This window comes from Salmo salar, chromosome 26 (assembly GCF_965601325.2).
Source record: "Salmo salar chromosome 26, fSalSal1, whole genome shotgun sequence".
NCBI classification, from domain to species: Eukaryota; Metazoa; Chordata; class Actinopteri; order Salmoniformes; family Salmonidae; genus Salmo; species Salmo salar.
This window is the reverse complement of record NC_138316.1, coordinates 49,910,077-49,936,781: the sequence shown is the minus strand read 5'-3', so window position 1 is coordinate 49,936,781 and position 26,705 is coordinate 49,910,077. Positions and strand designations below refer to the sequence as shown.

At 43.2% G+C, this 26,705-nt stretch overlaps 2 protein-coding genes across 3 annotated transcripts in view; both read right to left on the bottom strand.

Annotated features, from left to right (window-relative positions):
* Positions 1-7,859: 7,859 nt before the first annotated feature.
* Positions 7,860-9,089, bottom strand: LOC145864286 (uncharacterized). The gene has a single exon (XM_082969823.1). The coding sequence runs from the start codon at positions 9,087-9,089 to the stop codon at positions 8,463-8,465; it is 627 nt and encodes a 208-aa protein (XP_082825949.1). The 3' UTR covers positions 7,860-8,462.
* Positions 9,090-11,255: 2,166 nt separating this feature from the next.
* LOC106587983 (tumor protein p53-inducible protein 11) overlaps positions 11,256-26,705 on the bottom strand; it is a 75,007-nt gene continuing 59,557 nt past the window's right edge. For both annotated transcript variants that reach the window (XM_045708332.2, XM_045708331.2), the window contains 3 exons: positions 26,079-26,169; positions 21,319-21,420; positions 11,256-11,476 (listed from right to left, as the gene is read on the bottom strand). In XM_045708332.2, coding sequence (XP_045564288.1) covers positions 11,319-11,476; positions 21,319-21,420; positions 26,079-26,169 — 351 coding nt within the window. In that variant the 3' untranslated portion in view covers positions 11,256-11,318. The remainder of the gene's footprint in view (positions 11,477-21,318; positions 21,421-26,078; positions 26,170-26,705) is intronic.

Below are 26,705 nucleotides of genomic sequence, written 5' to 3'. Positions count from 1 at the left end.
ACGGTTCTCTAAGGAGTGTAATGAACGTTAAACAGACGGGTACCCAGGCTAGGGTTAATGTGCTAACGGTTCTCTAAGGAGTGTAATGAACGTTAAACAGACGGGTACCCAGGCTAGGGTTAATGTGCTAACGGTTCTCTAAGGAGTGTAATGAACGTTAAACAGACGGGTACCCAGGCTAGGGTTAATGTGCTAACGGTTCTCTAAGGAGTGTAATGAACGTTAAACAGACGGGTACCCAGGCTAGGGTTAATGTGCTAACGGTTCTCTAAGGAGTGTAATGAACGTTAAACAGACGGGTACCCAGGCTAGGGTTAATGTGCTAACGGTTCTCTAAGGAGTGTAATGAACGTTAAACAGACGGGTACCCAGGCTAGGGTTAATGTGCTAACGGTTCTCTAAGGAGTGTAATGAACGTTAAACAGACGGGTACCCAGGCTAGGGTTAATGTGCTAACGGTTCTCTAAGGAGTGTAATGAACGTTAAACAGACGGGTACCCAGGCTAGGGTTAATGTGCTAACGGTTCTCTAAGGAGTGTAATGAACGTTAAACAGACGGGTACCCAGGCTAGGGTTAATGTGCTAACGGTTCTCTAAGGAGTGTAATGAACGTTAAACAGACGGGTACCCAGGCTAGGGTTAATGTGCTAACGGTTCTCTAAGGAGTGTAATGAACGTTAAACAGACGGGTACCCAGGCTAGGGTTAATGTGCTAACGGTTCTCTAAGGAGTGTAATGAACGTTAAACAGACGGGTACCCAGGCTAGGGTTAATGTGCTAACGGTTCTCTAAGGAGTGTAATGAACGTTAAACAGACGGGTACCCAGGCTAGGGTTAATGTGCTAACGGTTCTCTAAGGAGTGTAATGAACGTTAAACAGACGGGTACCCAGGCTAGGGTTAATGTGCTAACGGTTCTCTAAGGAGTGTAATGAACGTTAAACAGACGGGTACCCAGGCTAGGGTTAATGTGCTAACGGTTCTCTAAGGAGTGTAATGAACGTTAAACAGACGGGTACCCAGGCTAGGGTTAATGTGCTAACGGTTCTCTAAGGAGTGTAATGAACGTTAAACAGACGGGTACCCAGGCTAGGGTTAATGTGCTAACGGTTCTCTAAGGAGTGTAATGAACGTTAAACAGACGGGTACCCAGGCTAGGGTTAATGTGCTAACGGTTCTCTAAGGAGTGTAATGAACGTTAAACAGACGGGTACCCAGGCTAGGGTTAATGTGCTAACGGTTCTCTAAGGAGTGTAATGAACGTTAAACAGACGGGTACCCAGGCTAGGGTTAATGTGCTAACGGTTCTCTAAGGAGTGTAATGAACGTTAAACAGACGGGTACCCAGGCTAGGGTTAATGTGCTAACGGTTCTCTAAGGAGTGTAATGAACGTTAAACAGACGGGTACCCAGGCTAGGGTTAATGTGCTAACGGTTCTCTAAGGAGTGTAATGAACGTTAAACAGACGGGTACCCAGGCTAGGGTTAATGTGCTAACGGTTCTCTAAGGAGTGTAATGAACGTTAAACAGACGGGTACCCAGGCTAGGGTTAATGTGCTAACGGTTCTCTAAGGAGTGTAATGAACGTTAAACAGACGGGTACCCAGGCTAGGGTTAATGTGCTAACGGTTCTCTAAGGAGTGTAATGAACGTTAAACAGACGGGTACCCAGGCTAGGGTTAATGTGCTAACGGTTCTCTAAGGAGTGTAATGAACGTTAAACAGACGGGTACCCAGGCTAGGGTTAATGTGCTAACGAAGTAAACATATACAGTGAAGAGATGTAGCAGACCTTCTCTCAGAGCCTGGTGTTTTACCTTCCCCAATGTCACATGTACTACTGAAGGTTTAGCTTCATGTGTTCCTCTCACACAATAACACAAAGGACTTGGTCTGATAGGTGCTTCCATAACCAAGCGGGAAGGTGGTATTTACCACATCCCACTGGGAGAAACCCACATGAACGCCCCTCCAACTGGTGATTACTAGTGGGGAAACTCACCTATCATCTCTGACTTCTCCCACCTACTGACCTCTGATGTCACATACTAAGGAAATGACCTGGATAACAGCATTTTTGGCAGTTAAATGTAACAACACAACGTTATTTATAAAAAGCAGTCTATTCATATGGTTTTTGAACATTATAATTGGTTTACAAGCATGACAGCTGTACTGTTAGTTTATGGTTGACGCAGTTTGTTAGCCATTAGCCAATCAGCATTTCTCAACGAGTTCAAAGCACGTGGATGCATCCAATCTAACTGATATTTATAACTTCACAACTGGTAATTACCACTTTCCCACTTGGTTATGAACGCAGACACAGACATCCTATTAAAAGATATCATTATGTTGGTCAGAGAGGTATTATGTTGGAAGCCAGGAGGAGGGCTTCCCCATAGAAATATAATGATTCTATTGATCACCATCATGATCATTGTAATTGTATGGGCTGGCCGGCCCTGCACCGTGCGTTAGGCAGTGACACATAGTGAGCACTTAGTAACAACAGAGAGAAGCTACACAGGAGAGGCCACTGTACTCAGCCTTGCATGCTACCATGCACCAGGCCAGGCGGCTAGCTAACACCATCCACTATTGATTGACCTGCCTGGGTAGAGTAGTGAGGTCAGGCTCAGACCAGGGCCAGGCCAGGCGGCTAGCCAACACCCTCCACTATTGATTGATCTGCCAAAGAGGGGGGGCGGCAGCAGAGTAGTGATGTCAGGCTCAGACCAAGATCAGGCAGGGCATTAAATAACACAATACAATACAATCATCCATTCACCTCCAACGTACACAGATGGTACATACAGTATGGCGCTATACTTGTGATTCAATGGGATGCTGTGTTCTAACGCGGTAATGTAGGATTGTATGAAATGGTCCAGGACAGGGCTCTCTGGTCCCTACAATGGAGAACTGTGTCTGTCACATAGGCCCCTGTCTGTCTGTCTGTCTGTCTGTCTGTCTGTCTGTCTGTCTGTCTGTCTGTCTGTCTGTCTGTCTGTCTGTCTGTCTGTCTGTCTGTCTGTCTGTCTGTCTGTCTGTCTGTCTGTCTGTCTGTCTGTCTGTCTCTCTGTCAGTCAGTCAATACACACTACTGAACAGGCCTCAGGTTCTTCTAAAGTTGTTTAGAGTTGTTCATCAGCTGTGTGTCTCACCACCCTGTCAGAGACCCTAGGAGCCACGAGGGTATTTGTAAGGAGTCCCTCATCTTCAGTGACCTCTTCTCCCTCTTCTCGCTCCTCTCCCTCCTCTCGCTCCTCTTCTCTTCTCGCTCCTCTCCCTCTTCTCGCTCCTCTCCCTCCTCTCGCTCCTCTCCCTCCTCTCGCTCCTCTCCCTCTTCTCGCTCCTCTCCCTCCTCTCGCTCCTCTCCCTCCTCTCGCTCCTCTCCCTCCTCTCGCTCCTCTCCCTCTTCTCGCTCCTCTCGCTCCTCTCCCTCCTCTCGCTCCTCTCCCTCCTCTCGCTCCTCTCCCTCCTCTCGCTCCTCTCCCTCTTCTCGCTCCTCTTCTCCTAGTGCCACTGACCTAAGACAACGTCAGACCAGAGCTCAGGGCTCCGTATCCACAAAGAATCTCAGAGTAGGAGTGTTGATCCAGGATCTGTTCATATACATGGTATTCATTATAATCTAAAAGGCAAAACTGATCTTAGATCAGCACTCTTTACTCAGAGACGCTTTGTGGATACGAGCCCTGGTGTCCCCAGGTTTCTGTAAATTCCTGTACTTCTAAAGTAGTCTTGTTTACCCGTGAGCCGCGTGTCTGAAGACAACACTTGGAGAGGAGTGGAGGAGGGAGAGGACATCTTAGGAGCCTGGTATGAGAGACTACTTCTAGGATAGGAGAGGAGAGGAGAGCTTAGAAGCCTGGTATGAGAGACTACTTCTAGGATAGGAGAGGAGAGGAGAGCTTAGAAGCCTGGTATGAGAGACTACTTCTAGGAGAGGAGAGGAGAGGAGAACTTAGAAGCCTGGTATGAGAGACTACTTCTAGGAGAGGAGAGGAGAGGAGAGGAGAACTTAGAAGCCTGGTATGAGAGACTACTTCTAGGATAGGAGAACTTAGAAGCCTGGTATGAGAGACTACTTCTAGGTAGTGTCCCAAATTGCACCCTATTCCCTATAGTGTATAGTTCACTACTTTTGACCAGGGCCCTGGTCAACACTCGTGCACTAAATAGGGAATAGGTTGCCATTTGGGACACACACTTAGTCATTCTTCCCCCATAATGACTTCTATGCCCTCTCTGTCTTACTCATAGAAACAGAGTTCTGCTAACATTCTAGAATTCCATGTCTTACTCATAGAAACAGAGTTCTGCTAACGTTCTAGAATTCCATGTCTTACTCATAGAAACAGAGTTCTACTAACATTCTAGAATTCCATGTCTTACTCATAGAAACAGAATTCTACTAACATTCTAGAATTCCATGTCTTACTCCTCCTAGTGACAGTGACAGATTCCATGTCTTACTCATAGAAACAGAGTTCTACTAACATTCTAGAATTCCATGTCTTACTCATAGAAACAGAATTCTACTAACATTCTAGAATTCCATGTCTTACTCATAGAAACAGAATTCTACTAACATTCTAGAATTCCATGTCTTACTCCTCCTAGTGACAGTGACCTTCGATGACATCGAAGGTCATCGATGTCATCGATGGTATATTCAATCTCACTACTCCGGATTCACCACTTGCACACTTCCTGCCATTGATTTAAAAGTATTGCATTGGTGGAAGAATTGGCTGGAGGGAGTTTCCGCCATTGTTAAGTCCATGCGAGAAAATGTGCAAGTGAATACTTTGGGTGAAGGGTAGAGAATCAGGACGCAGCCTTTCTCTCCCTGCTCTCCCACTAGGGAACTTCTGTTGAGACTTAATGAACAGAAACACTAGCATACTAACACACAGTCTAGTGTTGTGATGCCGGAAATAAAAAAAACATCGTTCCGGGGCCTCCCGAGTGGCGCATCGGTCTAAGGCACTGCGCTAGAGGCGTCACTACAGACCCAAGTTTGATCCCGGGCTGTATCACAACCAACCGTGATCGGGTGTCACACATTCTGACCTCTGAACTGGGGCAGAATGTGTGAATCAATGACCTCTGAACTGGGGCAGAATGTGTGAATCAATGACCTCTGAACTGGGGCAGAATGTGTGAAACAATGACCTCTGAACTGGAGCAGAATGTGTGAAACAATGACCTCTGAACTGGGGCAGGATGTGTGAATCAATGACCTCTGAACTGGGGCAGAATGTGTGAATCAATGACCTCTGAACTGGGGCAGAATGTCTGAATCAATGACCTCTGAACTGGGGCAGAATGTGTGAATCAATGACCTCTGAACTGGGGCAGAATGTGTGTGATGTCATTTGAAGAACCTTGATGGAGACAAGATAAACCTTTTCCTCTGACCTCCCATGATCCCATTTCCATTAGTGACTATAGTCCCAACAGCGCGCGCACACACACACACACACACCACACACACACACACACACACACACACACACACACACACACACACACACACACACACACACACACACACACACACACACACGTGCATTTAGTTCCATCAGGACACTTTACTTTGTGAGGAAAGAGGCCTTTCCTGTACTGGAAACACAGATAATAAAACATACAGATGAACGCACGCACACACACACACACACACACACACACACACACACACACACACACACACACACACACACACACACACACACCCTTGAGGCCTGTGGTTGTTATTGAGTCTAGATGCCTCCCATATGGACTACTACTGTAGGGAGTCATTGCTTTATTACCCCTGGACTGCTGCTGTAAGAAGTCATTGCTTTATTACCCCTGGACTACTGCTGTAGGGAGTCATTGCTTTATTACCCCTGGACTACTGCTGTAGGGAGTCATTGCTTTATTACCCCTGGACTACTGATGTAGGGAGTCATTGCTTTATTACCCCTGGACTACTGCTGTAGGGAGTCATTGCTTTATTACCCCTGGACTACTGCTGTAGGGAGTCATTGCTTTATTACCCCTGGACTACTGCTGTAGGGAGTCATTGCTTTATTACCCCTGGACTGCTACTGTAGGGAGTCATTGCTTTATTACCCCTGGACTACTGCTGTAGAGATCATTGCTTTATTACCCCTGGACTACTGCTGTAGGGAGTCATTGCTTTATTACCCCTGGACTACTGCTGTAGGGAGTCATTGCTTTATTACCCCTGGACTACTGCTGTAGAGATCATTGCTTTATTACCCCTGGACTACTGCTGTAAGAAGTCATTGCTTTATTACCCCTGGACTACTGCTGTAGGGAGTCATTGCTTTATTACCCCTGGACTACTGCTGTAGAGATCATTGCTTTATTACCCCTGGACTGCTGCTGTAAGAAGTCATTGCTTTATTACCCCTGGACTACTGCTGTAGGGAGTCATTGCTTTATTACCCCTGGACTACTGCTGTAGGGAGTCATTGCTTTATTACCCCTGGACTACTGCTGTAGAGATCATTGCTTTATTACCCCTGGACTGCTGCTGTAGGGAGTCATTGCTTTATTACCCCTGGACTACTACTGTAGAGATCATTGCTTTATTACCCCTGGACTACTGCTGTAGGGATCATTGCTTTATTACCCCTGGACTACTACTGTAGAGATCATTGCTTTATTACCCCTGGACTACTGCTGTAGGGAGTCATTGCTTTATTACCCCTGGACTACTACTGTAGGGAGTCATTGCTTTATTACCCCTGGACTACTGCTGTAGGGAGTCATTGCTTTATTACCCCTGGACTACTGCTGTAGGGATCATTGCTTTATTACCCCTGGACTGCTGCTGTAGGGAGTCATTGCTTTATTACCCCTGGACTACTGCTGTAGGGAGTCATTGCTTTATTACCCCTGGACTACTGCTGTAGAGATCATTGCTTTATTACCCCTGGACTACTGCTGTAGGGAGTCATTGCTTTATTACCCCTGGACTACTGCTGTAGAGATCATGGCTTTATTACCCCTGGACTACTGCTGTAGGGAGTCATTGCTTTATTACCCCTGGACTACTACTGTAGGGAGTCATTGCTTTATTACCCCTGGACTACTACTGTAGGGAGTCATTGCTTTATTACCCCTGGACTACTGCTGTAGGGAGTCATTGCTTTATTACCCCTGGACTACTGCTGTAGGGATCATTGCTTTATTACCCCTGGACTACTGCTGTAGGGAGTCATTGCTTTATTACCCCTGGACTACTGCTGTAGAGATCATGGCTTTATTACCCCTGGACTGCTGCTGTAGGGAGTCATTGCTTTATTACCCCTGGACCGAGACAGTGTGTTGACCATTGTACAGAGAAGGAGAGGTGAGACAGTGTGTTGACCATTATACAGAGAAGGAGAGGTGAGACAGTGTGTTGACCATTATACAGAGAAGGAGAGGTGAGACAGTGTGTTGACCATTATACAGAGAAGGAGAGGTGAGAGAGACAGCGTGTTGACCATTATACAGAGAAGGAGAGATGAGAGAGAGAGACAGCGTGTTGACCATTACACAGAGAAGGAGAGATGAGAGAGAGAGAGACCCATCCAGACAGTAACTCTTTCTAAACATATCAACATCACCCCCTGGAGGCGAACTACTGCACAACAGGGCTGCTTACAGCAGGGCACAACGACGTGGCGTGTTCAGAAAGAAATAGATTCCGTTAAACAAAACAGGAATAACAGACAATAGGAATAACAGACAATAGGAATAACAGACAATAGGAATAGCTTGGAGATAAGAACTGTTAGTGATGAGACGTTAGAGCATCTCCTGGGCATAACGAGACCAATCAAAGAAAAACAGAAGGGGAAAAAAAGAGTCCATTTATTGTTGTCTGTCTATACATATACAAATCAAATACAGCATGTCGATACCTTTATGCACAATGTACATTTAAAATAGACACAATAATAACATCTATCACATTTCCTAAAGCATTGATGCCGTTCATGATGACAAATCCACCGTGGTCCCAAATGCACTGAAAGATAAAGATGTGCCTGGATGAAGAGATAGTAAACTTCCTCTATTCTAATAAGAGATATTCAAATTGCTTGGTGTTCAGAGAAAGTTAAATCAGACGTGATACTGTACCCCCAAAAAAGTACATCTGTAGAAGTGTCAAAACACCATTTTTTTTTTAAACACGTCAGATCAAACGTGTTACACAAAGTGTCCTAAACCTTCTATTGTATCTGAAGAATGCTTCTAGTATGTTCTCTCTACCTCAATGCAAAAGCAAACGGCCCAGTTTCCACGATCCAAGCTTCAGTACATAACGATGATTAAAAATGACCCTTTGATGCACTGCTGAACATAAAATAACTGTTTAGTGGGAGTATTAAAATGATACATCGGCCTGATTGATTCTTTTTCCTTCTGTCACATTTCCCCAGACTGAAGGATTATCCTTCAGTCAGTACAGCAAAAAACCTAAACACATGGAAGAATGCTTGAGTCCCACAAAACAAAAGGAGGTGGAGTGTTTCTTTAATACAACATATATTAGTACAGAACAAAACCAGTGTTGTTTCTTTAATACAACATATATTAGTACAGAACAAAACCAGTGTTGTTTCTTTAACACAACATATATTAGTACAGAACAAAACCAGTGTTGTTTCTTTAATACAACATATATTAGTACAGAACAAAACCAGTGTTGTTTCTTTAATACAACATATATTAGTACAGAACAAAACCAGTGTTGTTTCTTTAATACAACATATATTAGTACAGAACAAAACCAGTGTTGTTTCTTTAATACAACATATATTAGTACAGAACAAAACCAGTGTTGTTTCTTTAATACAACATATATTAGTACAGAACAAAACCAGTGTTGTTTCTTTAATACAACATATATTAGTACAGAACAAAACCAGTGTTGTTTCTTTAATACAACATATATTAGTACAGAACAAAACCAGTGTTGTTTCTTTAATACAACATATATTAGTACAGAACAAAACCAGTGTTGTTTCTTTAATACAACATATATTAGTACAGAACAAAACCAGTGTTGTGTCCATCAGGGAACGCAACGGGAAAAACCTGACATGAGCGTTTCTTATTGGACAGGTAAGTACCTCACTGTTTCACTCAGGGTTTTTTTCTTCTGTTTTCACCGATATGAACATGACCCAAACCAACATAAAACAGAACATTAGACAGTAGTCGTTCTCTGACCCAAACCAACATAAAACAGAACATTAGACAGTAGTCGTTCTCTGACCCAAACCAACATAAAACAGAACATTAGACAGTAGTCGTTCTCTGACCCAAACCAACATAAAACAGAACATTAGACAGTAGTCGTTCTCTGACCCAAACCAACATAAAACAGAACATTAGACAGTAGTCGTTCTCTGACCCAAACCAACATAAAACAGAACATTAGACAGTAGTCGTTCTCTGACCCAAACCAACACACAGGTTCTACCTCCTAACCCAGTGTTTCCCAAACAGGCTTACACAAGTTCTACATGACTCACGAGACTAGATATCTACAGAAAAAACCCACAGTCTGAAAACAACACTGTTCTCTTTCTGCAGGTACATGTTCAGTAACTAGCAAATATGTATTGACATGTCTTATAACACGTGGTATACTGCAAAATACAATCACCTTCTTTGGCAATCACATTTAAAAGCTCCTTTCCTAAAAAAAATATTCAACCAGAGCTTTACCTATTAACACAATGGATTTAAGTGGTTGGGGCAGTCTCAATGAAACTGTGATCGAAGTGTCCATGAAAAATGGCACCCTATTATGCCCTATATAGTGCACTACTATAGACCAGAGCCCTATTCCCTATATAGTGCACTACTATAGACCAGAGCCCTATTCCCTATATAGTGGTACTACTATAGACCAGAGCCCTATTCCCTATATAGTGCACTACTATAGACCAGAGCCCTATTCCCTATATAGTGGTACTACTATAGACCAGAGCCCTATTCCCTATATAGTGGTACTACTATAGACCAGAGCCCTATTCCCTATATAGTGGTACTACTATAGACCAGAGCCCTATTCCCTATATAGTGCACTACTTCTGAACAGAGTCCTATGTGGGGTAAGTATAGACTAGGGTGCCATTTGGGCAGGGTAAGCGCTAAGCAGTCACGTTGACTGGAGTGTTGCTTTGGAGCCACAATCTAAACCCGTCAAGCTTTTTATCTTAACTGACCGTAAAGGGGCAATCTGCAGTTCAAACAATAACAAAGTGTCCACCCCACCACTGTTTTGGTCAAAAGCTGAGGGATGGGGTTGGAGATTTGTAAACACTCAAATTCATAGACAGAGCTATGGATGCAAGGACTGACCAGCCATGATATCAAATTAATAGTTATAACACTGTTTTGGGAGAGGGGGTCTAATCAGAACTAGATCTATGGTTCTGGGTCTAATCAGAACTATATCTATGGTTCTGGGTCTTCTGGGTCTAATCAGAACTAGATCTATGGTTCTGGGTCTTCTGGGTCTAATCAGAACTAGATCTATGGTTCTGGGTCTTCTGGGTCTAATCAGAGCTGTGTGTATGGTTCTGGGTCTAATCAGAACTAGATCTATGGTTCTGGGTCTAATCAGAACTAGATCTATGGTTCTGGGTCTAATCAGAACTAGATCTATGGTTCTGGGTCTAATCAGAGCTGTGTGTATGGTTCTGGGTCTAATCAGAACTATATCTATGGTTCTGGGTCTAATCAGAACTATATATATGGTTCTGGGTCTAATCAGAGCAGCTATATCTATGGTTCTGGGTCTAATCAGAACTAGATCTATGGTTCTGGGTCTAATCAGAACTAGATCTATGGTTCTGGGTCTAATCAGAACTAGATCTATGGTTCTGGGTCTAATCAGAGCTGCTAGATCTATGGTTCTGGGTCTTCTGGGTCTAATCAGAGCTGTGTGTATGGTTCTGGGTCTAATCAGAGCTGTGTGTATGGTTCTGGGTCTAATCAGAGCTGTGTGTATGGTTCTGGGTCTAATCAGAACTATGTGTATGGTTCTGGGTCTAATCAGAGCTGTGTGTATGGTTCTGGGTCTAATCAGAGCTGTGTGTATGGTTCTGGGTCTAATCAGAACTATGTGTATGGTTCTGGGTCTAATCAGAGCTATGTGTATGGTTCTGGGTCTAATCAGAGCTGTGTGTATGGTTCTGGGTCTAATCAGAGCTGTGTGTATGGTTCTGGGTCTAATCAGAGCTGTGTGTATGGTTCAGGGTCTAATCAGAGCTGTGTGTATGGTTCTGGGTCTAATCAGAGCTGTGTGTATGGTTCTGGGTCTTCTTGGTCCTGCGACCCAGGTGGTAGTAGTAGAGGAGTGTGATGATGAGGAAGAGGACTTCACTGAGGAGGAGGAGGATGGCAGAGTTTGACATCAGACCCAGCTCCACCAGTGTGATGATGGTCACTGCAACGAGAGAGAGGACACACGTTTTACAACTAGAGTTAAGTACCTTGCTCTACGGCACATGGACAGAATTTACACCTAGTCGGCTAAGGGATTCATAACCAGCGGCCTTTCAGTTACTGGCCCAATGCTTTTAAGCGCTAGGCGTGTTTCCCAACACTGATATAGGGGACACGGTGACATCTGGGATGCAACCTATACAAATGTAATATGTGTACTCATACAGAGCAATCGGAAAGTATTCAGACTGCTTGACTTTTTCCACATTTTGGTAGGTTAAAGTCTTATTCTAAAATTGATTAAATCTGGGTTTTTTCCCCCTCATCAATCTACACACAATACCCCATAATGACATCACAATACCCCATAATGACATCACAATACCCCATAATGACATCACAATACCCCATAATGACATCACAATACCCCATAATGAAAAAGCAAACACAGGTTTTTAGAAATTGTTGCTAATTAATCATTTTAAAAGAAGCTGACATATCACATTTAGATAAGTATTCAGACCTTTTACTCAGTACTTTGTTGAAGCACCTTAGGCAGCAATTACAGCCTTGAGTCTGGGGTATGACGCTACAAGCTTAGCACACCTGTATTTAGGGAGTTTCTCCCATTCATCTCTGCAGATCCTGTCAAGCTCTGTCAGGTTGGATGGGGAGCATCGCTGCACAGCTATTTTCAGGTCAGAGATGTTAGATCGGGTTCAAGTCCGGGCTCTGGCTGTGCCACTCAAGGACATTCAGAGACTTGTCCCGAAGCCACTCCTGCGTTGTCTTCGCTGTGTGCTTAGGGTCGTTGTCCTGTTGGAAGGTGAACCTTCGCCCCAGTCTGAGGTCCAGAGCACTCTGGAGCAGGTTTTCATCAAGGATCTCTCTGTACTTTGCTCCATTCATCCTTGCCTCAATCCAGACTAGTCTCCCAGTCCCTGCCACTGAAAAACATCCCCAGAGCATGATGCTGCCACCACCATGCTTCACCGTAGGGATGGTGCCAGGTTTCCTCCAGACGTGAGGCTTGGCATTCAGGCCAAAGAGTTCAATCTTGGTTTCATCAGACCAGAGAATCTTGTTTCTCATGGTCTGAGAGTCTTTAGGTGCCTTTTGGCAAACTCCAAGCGGGCTGTCATGTGCCTTTTACTGAGGAGTGGCTTCCGTCTGTCCACTCTCTATAAAGGCCTGATTGGTGGAGTGCTGCAGAAATAGTTGTCCTTCTGGAAGGTTCTCCCATTTGCACAGATGAACTCTAGAGCTCTGTCAGAGTGACCATCAGGTTCTTGGTCACCTCCCTGACCAAGGCCCTTCTCCCCCGATTGCTCTAATCTTGGTGGTTCCAAACTTCTTCCATTTAAGAATGATGGAGGCCACTGTGTTCTTGGGGACCTTAAATGCCACAGAATTGTTTTGGTACCCTTCCCCAGATCTGTGCCGCAACACAATTCTTATCTCTGAGCTCTACGGACAATTCCATGGCTTGGTTTTTGCTCTGACATGCACTGTCAACTGTGGGACCTTACATAGACAGGTGTGTGGCTTTCCAAATCATGTCCAATCAACTGAATTTACTACAGGTGGACTCCAATCAAGTTGTAGAAACATCTCAAGGATGATCAATGGAAACAGGATGCACCTGAGATGAATTTTGAGTCTCATAGCAAAGGGTCTGAATACTTATGTAAAGAAGGTATTTCAGTTTTATTTGTTATAAATTTGCAAAAGATTTTTAAAAACCTGTTTACACTTTGTTATTATTGGGGTATTGTGTTTAGATTGGTAAGGAATTTTTTTATTAATCCATTTTAGAATAAGGCTTTAACGTAGCAAAATGTAGAAAAAGTGAAGGGGTCTGAATACTTTCTGAAGGCACTGTATATGTGATCATCTTGACCATAGATGGAACTTCACTCTCAATTCAATTCATTCATTCAATTCAATTCAATTCAATCATTCAATTCAATTCAATTGGCTTTACTGGCAGGGGAAACATATGTTTACATTGCCAAAGCAAGTGAAATAGATAAACAAAACAATCAAAAATGAACAATAAACATTACACTCACAAAAGTTCCAAAAGATTTTCAAAATGTCATATTATGTCTATATACAGTGTTGTAACAATGTGCAAATAGTTAAAGTACAAAAGGGAACATAAATAAACATGAATATGGGTTGTATTTACAATGGTGTTTGTTCTTCACTGGTTGACCTTTTCTCGTGGCAACACCCTTATCCTGTAGTTCACTTCAGGGCTCATATATATCAACCACCTCAGAGCAGGAGTGCTGATCTAGGATCAGATCCCTCGTTGTATGTGTGATCTTACTCATTACACTCATAACATTAAACTGATCCTAGATCAGTAGTCATACTCTGATACAGTACATACGGCTCCTGGTCCCCCCTGTCCATGTAATGTTATTCATTACAATCTAAAAGGTTAATCTGATCCTAGATCAGTAGTCCTACTCTGATACAGTACATACGGCTCCTGGTCCCCCCCTGTCCATGTAATGTTATTCATTACAATCTAAAAGGTTAATCTGATCCTAGATCAGTAGTCCTACTCTGATACAGTACATAACGGCCCGAGACTTCACTTCAGTCGACACTGCAGGACTGAACAGAGCTTGATTTCCCACTGATGTGTGAATGTCTCTTATTGAGGTACCAGAGGAGACTGGTGGAGATAACATGGACTCGCCTGGACTCTCAGTCCCTCTCTAAATACACTCTCTGATCATAGACACTACTGTTACTGGAACCAACTGATCAAATCAAATGTATTTATAAAGCCCTTCTTACATCAGCTGATATCACAAAGTGCTGTAGAGAAACCCAGCTTAAAACCCCAAACAACAAGCAATACAGGTGTAGAAGCACAGACACTACTGTTACTGTAACCAACTGATCATAGACACTACTGTTACTGATCATAGACACTACTGTTACTGATCATAGACACTACTGTTACTGATCATAGACACTACTACTGTTACTGATCATAGACACTACTACTGTTACTGATCATAGACACTACTACTGTTACTGATCATAGACACTACTACTGTTACTGTAACCAACTGATCAGACACTACTGTTACTGTAACCAACTGATCATAGACACTACTGTTACTGATCATAGACACTACTACTGTTACTGTAACCAACTGATCAGACACTACTGTTACTGTAACCAACTGATCATAGACACTACTGTTACTGATCATAGACACTACTGTTACTGATCATAGACACTACTGACCATAGACACTACTGTTACTGATCATAGACACTACTGTTACTGACCATAGACACTACTGACCATAGACACTACTGACCATAGACACTACTGTTACTGACCATAGACACTACTGTTACTGACCATAGACACTACTGTTACTGACCATAGACACTACTGTTACTGACCATAGACACTACTGTTACTGACCATAGACACTACTGTTACTGATCGTAGACACTACTGTTACTGATCATAGACACTACTGTTACTGATCATAGACACTACTGTTACTGATCATAGACACTACTGTTACTGATCATAGACACTACTGTTACTGATCATAGACACTACTGTTACTGACCATAGACACTACTGACCATAGACACTACTGATCATAGACACTACTGTTACTGACCATAGACACTACTGACCATAGACACTACTGTTACTGATCATAGACACTACTGTTACTGACCATAGACACTACTGTTACTGACCATAGACACTACTGTTACTGATCATAGACACTACTGACTGCCATAGACACTACTGTTACTGACCATAGACACTACTGTTACTGACCATAGACACTACTGTTACTGACCATAGACACTACTGTTACTGATCGTAGACACTACTGTTACTGATCGTAGACACTACTGTTACTGATCGTAGACACTACTGTTACTGATCGTAGACACTACTGTTACTGACCATAGACACTACTGATCATAGACACTACTGTTACTGATCATAGACACTACTGTTACTGATCATAGACACTACTGTTACTGGTCATAGACACCACTGTTACTGATCATAGACACTACTGACCATAGACACTACTGTTACTGATCATAGACACTACTGATCATAGACACTACTGTTACTGACCATAGACACTACTGTTACTGACCATAGACACTACTGTTACTGACCATAGACACTACTGATCATAGACACTACTGTTACTGACCATAGACACTACTGACCATAGACACTACTGTTACTGATCATAGACACTACTGTTACTGACCATAGACACTACTGTTACTGATCATAGACACTATTGTTACTGATCATAGACACTACTGATCATAGACACTACTGTTACTGATCATAGACACTACTGTTACTGACCATAGACACTACTGACCATAGACACTACTGTTACTGATCATAGACACTACTGTTACTGACCATAGACACTACTGTTACTGATCATAGACACTACTGTTACTGATCATAGACACTACTGTTACTGACCATGGACACGACTGTTACTGACCATAGACACTACTGTTACTGACCATAGACACTACTGGTCATAGACACTACTGTTACTGACCATAGACACTACTGTTACTGACCATAGACACTACTGTTACTGACCATAGACACTACTGATCATAGACACTACTGTTACTGATCATAGACACTACTGGTCATAGACACTACTGTTACTGATCATAGACACTACTGTTACTGACCATAGACACTACTGTTACTGATCGTAGACACTACTGTTACTGATCGTAGACACTACTGTTACTGATCGTAGACACTACTGTTACTGACCGTAGACACTACTGTTACTGACCGTAGACACTACTGTTACTGACCGTAGACACTACTGTTACTGACCGTAGACACTACTGTTACTGATCGTAGACACTACTGTTACTGATCGTAGACACTACTGTTACTGATCGTAGACACTACTGTTACTGATCGTAGACACTACTGTTACTGATCGTAGACACTACTGTTACTGATCGTAGACACTACTGTTACTGACCATAGACACTACTGATCATAGACACTACTGTTACTGATCATAGACACTACTGTTACTGATCATAGACACCACTGTTACTGGTCATAGACACCACTGTTACTGATCATAGACACTACTGATCATAGACACTACTGTTACTGATCATAGACACTACTGTTACTGATCATAGACACTACTACTGTTACTGGTCATAGACACTATTGTTACTGGTCATAGACACTACTGTTACTGACCATAGACACTACTGTTACTGACCATAGACACTACTGTTACTGACCATAGACACTACTGTTACTGACCATAGACACTACTGTTACTGATCGTAGACACTACTGTTACTGATCGTAGACACTACTGTTACTGATCGTAGACACTACTGTTACTGATCGTAGACACTACTGTTACTGACCATGGACACTACTGTTACTGACCATAGACACTACTGTTACTGACCATAGACACTACTGTTACTGACCATAGACACTACTGGTCATAGACACTACTGTTACTGACCATAGACACTACTGTTACTGACCATAGACACTACTGTTACTGACCATAGACACTACTGATCATAGACACTACTGTTACTGACCATAGACACTACTGACCATAGACACTACTGTTACTGATCATAGACACTACTGTTACTGACCATAGACACTACTGTTACTGATCATAGACACTATTGTTACTGATCATAGACACTACTGATCATAGACACTACTGTTACTGATCATAGACACTACTGTTACTGACCATAGACACTACTGACCATAGACACTACTGTTACTGATCATAGACACTACTGTTACTGACCATAGACACTACTGTTACTGATCATAGACACTACTGTTACTGACCATAGACACTACTGTTACTGATCATAGACACTACTGTTACTGATCATGGACACTACTGTTACTGACCATAGACACTACTGTTACTGACCATAGACACTACTGTTACTGACCATAGACACTACTGTTACTGATCATAGACACTACTGTTACTGACCATAGACACTACTGATCATAGACACTACTGTTACTGATCATAGACACTACTGGTCATAGACACTACTGTTACTGACCATAGACACTACTGTTACTGACCATAGACACTACTGTTACTGACCATAGACACTACTGATCATAGACACTACTGTTACTGATCATAGACACTACTGGTCATAGACACTACTGTTACTGATCATAGACACTACTGTTACTGACCATAGACACTACTGTTACTGACCGTAGACACTACTGTTACTGATCGTAGACACTACTGTTACTGATCGTAGACACTACTGTTACTGATCGTAGACACTACTGTTACTGACCATAGACACTACTGTTACTGATCATAGACACTACTGTTACTGACCATAGACACTACTGTTACTGATCATAGACACTACTGATCATAGACACTACTGTTACTGACCATAGACACTACTGTTACTGACCATAGACACTACTGTTACTGATCGTAGACACTACTGTTACTGATCGTAGACACTACTGTTACTGACCATAGACACTACTGTTACTGATCGTAGACACTACTGTTACTGATCGTAGACACTACTGTTACTGATCGTAGACACTACTGTTACTGATCGTAGACACTACTGTTACTGATCGTAGACACTACTGTTACTGACCATAGACACTACTGATCATAGACACTACTGTTACTGATCATAGACACTACTGTTACTGATCATAGACACTACTGTTACTGATCATAGACACTACTGTTACTGGTCATAGACACCACTGTTACTGGTCATAGACACCACTGTTACTGATCATAGACACTACTGACCATAGACACTACTGTTACTGATCATAGACACTACTGATCATAGACACTACTGTTACTGACCATAGACACTACTGTTACTGACCATAGACACTACTGATCATAGACACTACTGTTACTGACCATAGACACTACTGACCATAGACACTACTGTTACTGATCATAGACACTACTGTTACTGACCATAGACACTACTGTTACTGATCATAGACACTATTGTTACTGGTCATAGACACTACTGTTACTGATCATAGACACTACTGATCATAGACACTACTGTTACTGATCATAGACACTACTGTTACTGACCATAGACACTACTGACCATAGACACTACTGTTACTGATCATAGACACTACTGTTACTGACCATAGACACTACTGTTACTGATCATAGACACTACTGTTACTGATCATAGACACTACTGTTACTGATCATGGACACTACTGTTACTGACCATAGACACTACTGTTACTGACCATAGACACTACTGTTACTGACCATAGACACTACTGGTCATAGACACTACTGTTACTGACCATAGACACTACTGTTACTGACCATAGACACTACTGTTACTGACCATAGACACTACTGATCATAGACACTACTGTTACTGATCATAGACACTACTGGTCATAGACACTACTGTTACTGATCATAGACACTACTGTTACTGACCATAGACACTACTGTTACTGACCATAGACACTACTGTTACTGACCATAGACACTACTGATCATAGACACTACTGTTACTGATCATAGACACTACTGATCATAGACACTACTGTTACTGACCATAGACACTACTGTTACTGATCATAGACACTACTGACCATAGACACTACTGTTACTGATCATAGACACTACTGACCATAGACACTACTGTTACTGATCATAGACACTACTGACCATAGACACTACTGTTACTGATCATAGACACTACTGGTCATAGACACTACTGTTACTGATCATAGACACTACTGTTACTGACCATAGACACTACTGTTACTGATCATAGACACTACTGTTACTGATCATAGACACTACTGTTACTGATCATAGACACTACTGTTACTGATCATAGACACTACTGTTACTGATCATAGACACTACTGTTACTGATCATAGACACTACTGTTACTGACCATAGACACTACTGTTACTGATCATAGACACTACTGTTACTGATCATAGACACTACTGTTACTGATCATAGACACTACTGTTACTGACCATAGACACTACTGTTACTGACCATAGACACTACTGTTACTGATCATAGACACTACTGTTACTGATCATAGACACTACTGACCATAGACACTACTGACCATAGACACTACTGTTACTGATCATAGACACTACTGTTACTGATCATAGACACTACTGTTACTGATCATAGACACTACTGACCATAGACACTACTGTTACTGATCATAGACACTACTGTTACTGATCATAGACACTACTGACCATAGACACTACTGTTACTGATCATAGACACTACTGTTACTTATCATAGACACTACTGTTACTGATCATAGACACTACTGACCATAGACACTACTGTTACTGATCATAGACACTACTGATCATAGACACTACTGTTACTGACCATAGACACTACTGTTACTGATCATAGACACTACTGTTACTGACCATAGACACTACTGTTACTGATCATAGACACTACTGTTACTGATCATAGACACTACTGACCATAGACACTACTGTTACTGATCATAGACACTACTGTTACTGACCATAGACACTACTGTTACTGATCATAGACACTACTGTTACTGATCATAGACACTACTGTTACTGATCATAGACACTACTGATCATAGACACTACTGTTACTGATCATAGACACTACTGATCATAGACACTACTGTTACTGACCATAGACACTACTGTTACTGATCATAGACACTACTGTTACTGACCATAGACACTACTGTTACTGACCATAGACACTACTGACCATAGACACTACTGTTACTGATCATAGACACTACTGTTACTGACCATAGACACTACTGTTACTTATCATAGACACTACTGTTACTGATCATAGACACTACTGATCATAGACACTACTGTTACTGACCATAGACACTACTGTTACTGATCATAGACACTACTGATCATAGACACTACTGTTACTGACCATAGACACTACTGTTACTGATCATAGACACTACTGTTACTGACCATAGACACTACTGTTACTGATCATAGACACTACTGTTACTGACCATAGACACTACTGTTACTGACCATAGACACTACTGTTACTGACCATAGACACTACTGTTACTGATCATAGACACTACTGTTACTGATCATAGACACTACTGTTACTGATCATAGACACTACTGTTACTGATCATAGACACTACTGACTGTCATAGACACTACTGTTACTGATCATAGACACTACTGTTACTGATCATAGACACTACTGTTACTGACCATAGACACTACTGTTACTGATCATAGACACTACTGTTACTGACCATAGACACTACTGATCATAGACACTACTGTTACTGATCATAGACACTACTGTTACTGACCATAGACACTACTGTTACTGATCATAGACACTACTGTTACTGATCATAGACACTACTGTTACTGATCATAGACACTACTGATCATAGACACTACTGTTACTGATCATAGACACTACTGTTACTGATCATAGACACTACTGTTACTGATCATAGACACTACTGTTACTGACCATAGACACTACTGTTACTGATCATAGACACTACTGTTACTGATCATAGACAGTCCTGTAACCTACAGATAGTCTTTAAAGAACAACTCTGATGACATGTTCCAATCATAAACCAATAGGTGAAGCCCGGTGCATCCTTACTGCATAGTTGTTAGTTTGTGTCGTTAGTAAATGGATATAAAGACAGAACAACGGATCCCTCACCCAGGAACTGGACAGACAGGAGGCAGGCCTCGGAGAGCAGGGTCCACTGGATAATGGCTTTCTCTGCCGTGTACAGACCTTTCCACATGATCAATGAGACACCTGGAGAGAGAGAGAGAGAGCGAGAAGAGAGAAGAGCGAGAGAGAGAGAGAGAGCGAGAGAGCGAGAGAGAGCGAGAAGAGCGAGAGAGAGAGAGAGCGAGAGAGCGAGAGAGAGCGAGCGAGCGAGCGAGCGAGAGAGATGTTTAGCATTAGGGTGAGGCCTACAGTAGTCTAGTGTAGCCAGCCTTCTAAAACCCTGTTTTCTCCATCACTCCACTATTGGAAGTACTGTGAAAAGCCTGGGTTTCCGAGGTCAGGTCTACATTGGTTCACATCAGAACTGAACCAGACAACCAAATCTCTCAGCTACAATTCCTTCCTTACAGATGTGGTATCAGAGCAGTATGTTGGAAGTGGCTGATTTTAACACTGTACTAGAGTAGAACGTACATCCTCTCCATCAGGAAGTAGTGAGCCCTTCTGATGACCCCAGCACACACAGAGAGGGTAGATGCAGTATAATACTATATTTAGAACTATATAGTACATCTATGGCTCTGTTCCAACCCCAGGCTGTTACTGAACAGACAGTAGAGGAACTGTGTCTGTGTTGCAAATGGCACCCTATTCCCTATTAGTGCGCACTACTTTTAACCAGAGCTCAATGGACCCTGGACAAAAGTAGTGCACTATAAAAAAAGGGAATAGGGTGCCATTTGGGATGGACGCCGTATCTTCACCCCTGTTGCCTACAGCCTTCCGCTGTTAAGGGATTATCCTCTCTTCCTTCCTGCCTTTCTCAGTAGGGTTCCTCCTTCCATCCATCTCTCCCTCCATCCGAGGGGGACTGTACAGTCACGCCTTGCTGTACTCAAATGCACTCATCATGTAATACTGTAAAACATGGCAGACTGAATACAGACCTCTTAATACCCTGTGACAAAAAACTATTGAAGCATTCATGATTATTACTACTATCTTATTTAGCTAGGTAAGCCCTAAGCTGGTTCTGGTCCTACCTGTTATTTAGCTAGGAAAGCCCTAAGCTGGTTCTGGTCCTACCTGTTATTTAGCTAGGTAAGCCCTAAGCTGGTTCTGGTCCTACCTGTTATTTAGCTAGGTAAGCCCTAAGCTGGTTCTGGTCCTACCTGTTATTTAGCTAGGTAAGCCCTAAACTGGTTCTGGTCTTACCTGTTATTTAGCTAGGTAAGCCCTAAGCTGGTTCTGGTCCTACCTGTTATTTAGCTAGGTAAGCCCTAAGCTGGTTCTGGTCCTACCTGTTATTTAGCTAGGTAAGCCCTAAACTGGTTCTGGTCCTACCTGTTATTTAGCTAGGTAAGCCCTAAGCTGGTTCTGGTCCTACCTGTTATTTAGCTAGGTAAGCCCTAAGCTGGTTCTGGTCCTACCTGTTATTTAGCTAGGTAAGCCCTAAGCTGGTTCTGGTCCTACCTGTTATTTAGCTAGGTAAGCCCTAAGCTGGTTCCAGTCTTACCTGTTATTTAGCTAGGTAAGCCCTAAGCTGGTTCTGGTCCTACCTGTTATTTAGCTAGGTAAGCCCTAAACTGGTTCCAGTCTTACCTGTTATTTAGCTAGGTAAGCCCTAAGCTGGTTCTGGTCCTACCTGTTATTTAGCTAGGTAAGCCCTAAGCTGGTTCTGGTCCTACCTGTTATTTAGCTAGGTAAGCCCTAAGCTGGTTCTGGTCCTACCTGTTATTTAGCTAGGTAAGCCCTAAGCTGGTTCCAGTCTTACCTGTTATTTAGCTAGGTAAGCCCTAAGCTGGTTCTGGTCCTACCTGTTATTTAGCTAGGTAAGCCCTAAGCTGGTTCCAGTCTTACCTGTTATTTAGCTAGGTAAGCCCTAAGCTGGTTCTGGTCCTACCTGTTATTTAGCAAGGTAAGCCCTAAGCTGGTTCTGGTCCTACCTGTTATTTAGCTAGGTAAGCCCTAAGCTGGTTCCAGTCTTACCTGTTATTTAGCTAGGTAAGCCCTAAGCTGGTTCTGGTCCTACCTGTTATTTAGCTAGGTAAGCCCTAAGCTGGTTCTGGTCCTACCTGGTATTTAGCTAGGTAAGCCCTAAGCTGGTTCTGGTCCTACCTGTTATTTAGCTAGGTAAGCCCTAAGCTGGTTCCAGTCTTACCTGTTATTTAGCTAGGTAAGCCCTAAGCTGGTTCTGGTCCTACCTGTTATTTAGCTAGGTAAGCCCTAAGCTTGTTCTGGTCTTACCTGTCCCATCTAAAAGGAGATACAAAGTGAGATTGCATTGTATTACATAATGTATTCTCATTGTGATTTAGAGATGGAAATGTTTAATGTATAATTGAATAAGGTTATAGCAGGTGGTCTTTACAATCCAGTTAAATATATTCGTTTCTTTACTGGCAGAAAAACCCTCCAGACATCTGAATGTTATCCTCTTGTCATACCTGGTGCCTCTTCCTGGGCCAACTAATCACTCAACACAAACTACAGGATCCAGAATGCACTGCTTCATGTCCTCACTTTAACACTGTTCATCAACAACAAGTGTACTCTACCCTAGAGGAGTTAGTCAGGAACGAGACAGGACCATTAAATATTAAGAAGTACAGTTTTTAAATCATTTATAGCTGGTGAGACTGAGCGGTTTCCCTGGCAGAGAAGTGGCAGTAGACAGCCCTTACTGAGTACTGCTCCTCCATAGAGTCTGATACTGTCACAGTAGACAGCCCTTACTGAGTACTGCTCCTCCATAGAGTCTGATACTGTCACAGTAGACAGCCCTTACTGAGTAGTGCTCCTCCATAGAGTCTGATACTGTCACAGTAGACAGCCCTTACTGAGTACTGCTCCTCCATAGAGTCTGATACTGTCACAGTAGACAGCCCTTACTGAGTACTGCTCCTCCATAGAGTCTGATACTGTCACAGTAGACAGCCCTTACTGAGTACTGCTCCTCCATAGAGTCTGATACTGTCACAGTAGACAGCCCTTACTGAGTAGTGCTCCTCCATAGAGTCTGATACTGTCACAGTAGACAGCCCTTACTGAGTAGTGCTCCTCCTCCATAGAGTCTGATACTGTCACAGTAGACAGCCCTTACTGAGTACTGCTCCTCCATAGAGTCTGATACTGTCACAGTAGACAGCCCTTACTGAGTACTGCTCCTCCATAGAGTCTGATACTGTCACAGTAGACAGCCCTTACTGAGTAGTGCTCCTCCTCCATAGAGTCTGATACTGTCACAGTAGACAGCCCTTACTGAGTACTGCTCCTCCATAGAGTCTGATACTGTCACAGTAGACAGCCCTTACTGAGTACTGCTCCTCCATAGAGTCTGATACTGTCACAGTAGACAGCCCTTACTGAGTAGTGCTCCTCCTCCATAGAGTCTGATACTGTCACAGTAGACAGCCCTTACTGAGTAGTGCTCCTCCTCCATAGAGTCTGATACTGTCACAGTAGACAGCCCTTACTGAGTACTGCTCCTCCATAGAGTCTGATACTGTCACAGTAGACAGCCCTTACTGAGTACTGCTCCTCCATAGAGTCTGATACTGTCACAGTAGACAGCCCTTACTGAGTAGTGCTCCTCCATAGAGTCTGATACTGTCACAGTAGACAGCCCTTACTGAGTAGTGCTCCTCCATAGAGTCTGATACTGTCACAGTAGACAGCCCTTACTGAGTACTGCTCCTCCATAGAGTCTGATACTGTCACAGTAGACAGCCCTTACTGAGTAGTGCTCCTCCTCCATAGAGTGTGATACTGTCACAGTAGACAGCCCTTACTGAGTAGTGCTCCTCCATAGAGTCTGATACTGTCACAGTAGACAGCCCTTACTGAGTACTACTCCTCCATAGAGTCTGATACTGTCACAGTAGACAGCCCTTACTGAGTAGTGCTCCTCCATAGAGTCTGATACTGTCACAGTAGACAGCCCTTACTGAGTAGTGCTCCTCCATAGAGTCTGATACTGTCACAGTAGACAGCCCTTACTGAGTACTGCTCCTCCATAGAGTCTGATACTGTCACAGTAGACAGCCCTTACTGAGTAGTGCTCCTCCATAGAGTCTGATACTGTCACAGTAGACAGCCCTTACTGAGTAGTGCTCCTCCTCCATAGAGTCTGATACTGTCACAGTAGACAGCCCTTACTGAGTAGTGCTCCTCCTCCATAGAGTGTGATACTGTCACAGTAGACAGCCCTTACTGAGTACTGCTCCTCCATAGAGTCTGATACTGTCACAGTAGACAGCCCTTACTGAGTAGTGCTCCTCCATAGAGTCTGATACTGTCACAGTAGACAGCCCTTACTGAGTAGTGCTCCTCCATAGAGTCTGATACTGTCACAGTAGACAGCCCTTACTGAGTAGTGCTCCTCCTCCATAGAGTGTGATACTGTCACAGTAGACAGCCCTTACTGAGTAGTGCTCCTCCATAGAGTCTGATACTGTCACAGTAGACAGCCCTTACTGAGTACTACTCCTCCATAGAGTCTGATACTGTCACAGTAGACAGCCCTTACTGAGTAGTGCTCCTCCTCCATAGAGTCTGATACTGTCACAGTAGACAGCCCTTACTGAGTACTGCTCCTCCATAGAGTCTGATACTGTCACAGTAGACAGCCCTTACTGAGTAGTGCTCCTCCTCCATAGAGTCTGATACTGTCACAGTAGACAGCCCTTACTGAGTACTGCTCCTCCATAGAGTCTGATACTGTCACAGTAGACAGCCCTTACTGAGTAGTGCTCCTCCATAGAGTCTGATGGAGATCCTGGTGGTCCTGAGCTCAAACACAAACTCATAGAGCTGACTGGGGAACACTAGAGCCTGTAGAGAGAGACAGGGAGGAAGAGAGAGAAAGAGAGAGAGGGGAAAGAGAGGTGGGAGAGAGAGAGAGCGCAAGAGAGCGGGAGAGAGAGGGAGAGGAGAGAGAGGAAGAGGAGAGAGAGAGGTGGGAGAGAGTGCGCAGGAGAGCGGGAGAGAGAGAGCGAGAGAGAGCGAGAGAGTGCGCGAGAGAGTGCGCGAGAGAGAGCGAGAGAGAGCGAGAGAGAGCGAGAGAGAGGGAGAGGAGAGAGAGGAGAGAGAGGGGGAGAGAGAGAGCGTAGGAGAGCGGGAGAGAGAGAGCGAGAGAGAGAGAGGGAAGAAGTGCTCAGTGTTACATATGTTGTGAAATAATAATAACAACATAGTATAATAAGGATTTTGATAGCCCCAGAGACAGTTGACAACCCATACAGCAGTAGTGTCTTCTGTCCTGGTTCTGGGTATATACACACACCGGGGTTACAGGCTTTCCCCCCAACCAGGTAATAACACTCCTGATTCAACTAATCAACAAGCCCTTGATAAGTCAAATCAGATGT

Excerpts from the sequence above, each read along its gene's own strand:
- LOC145864286 (XM_082969823.1), bottom strand. The coding sequence starts at position 9,089 with ATGGACACAACACTGGTTTTGTTCTGTACTAATATATGTTGTATTAAA.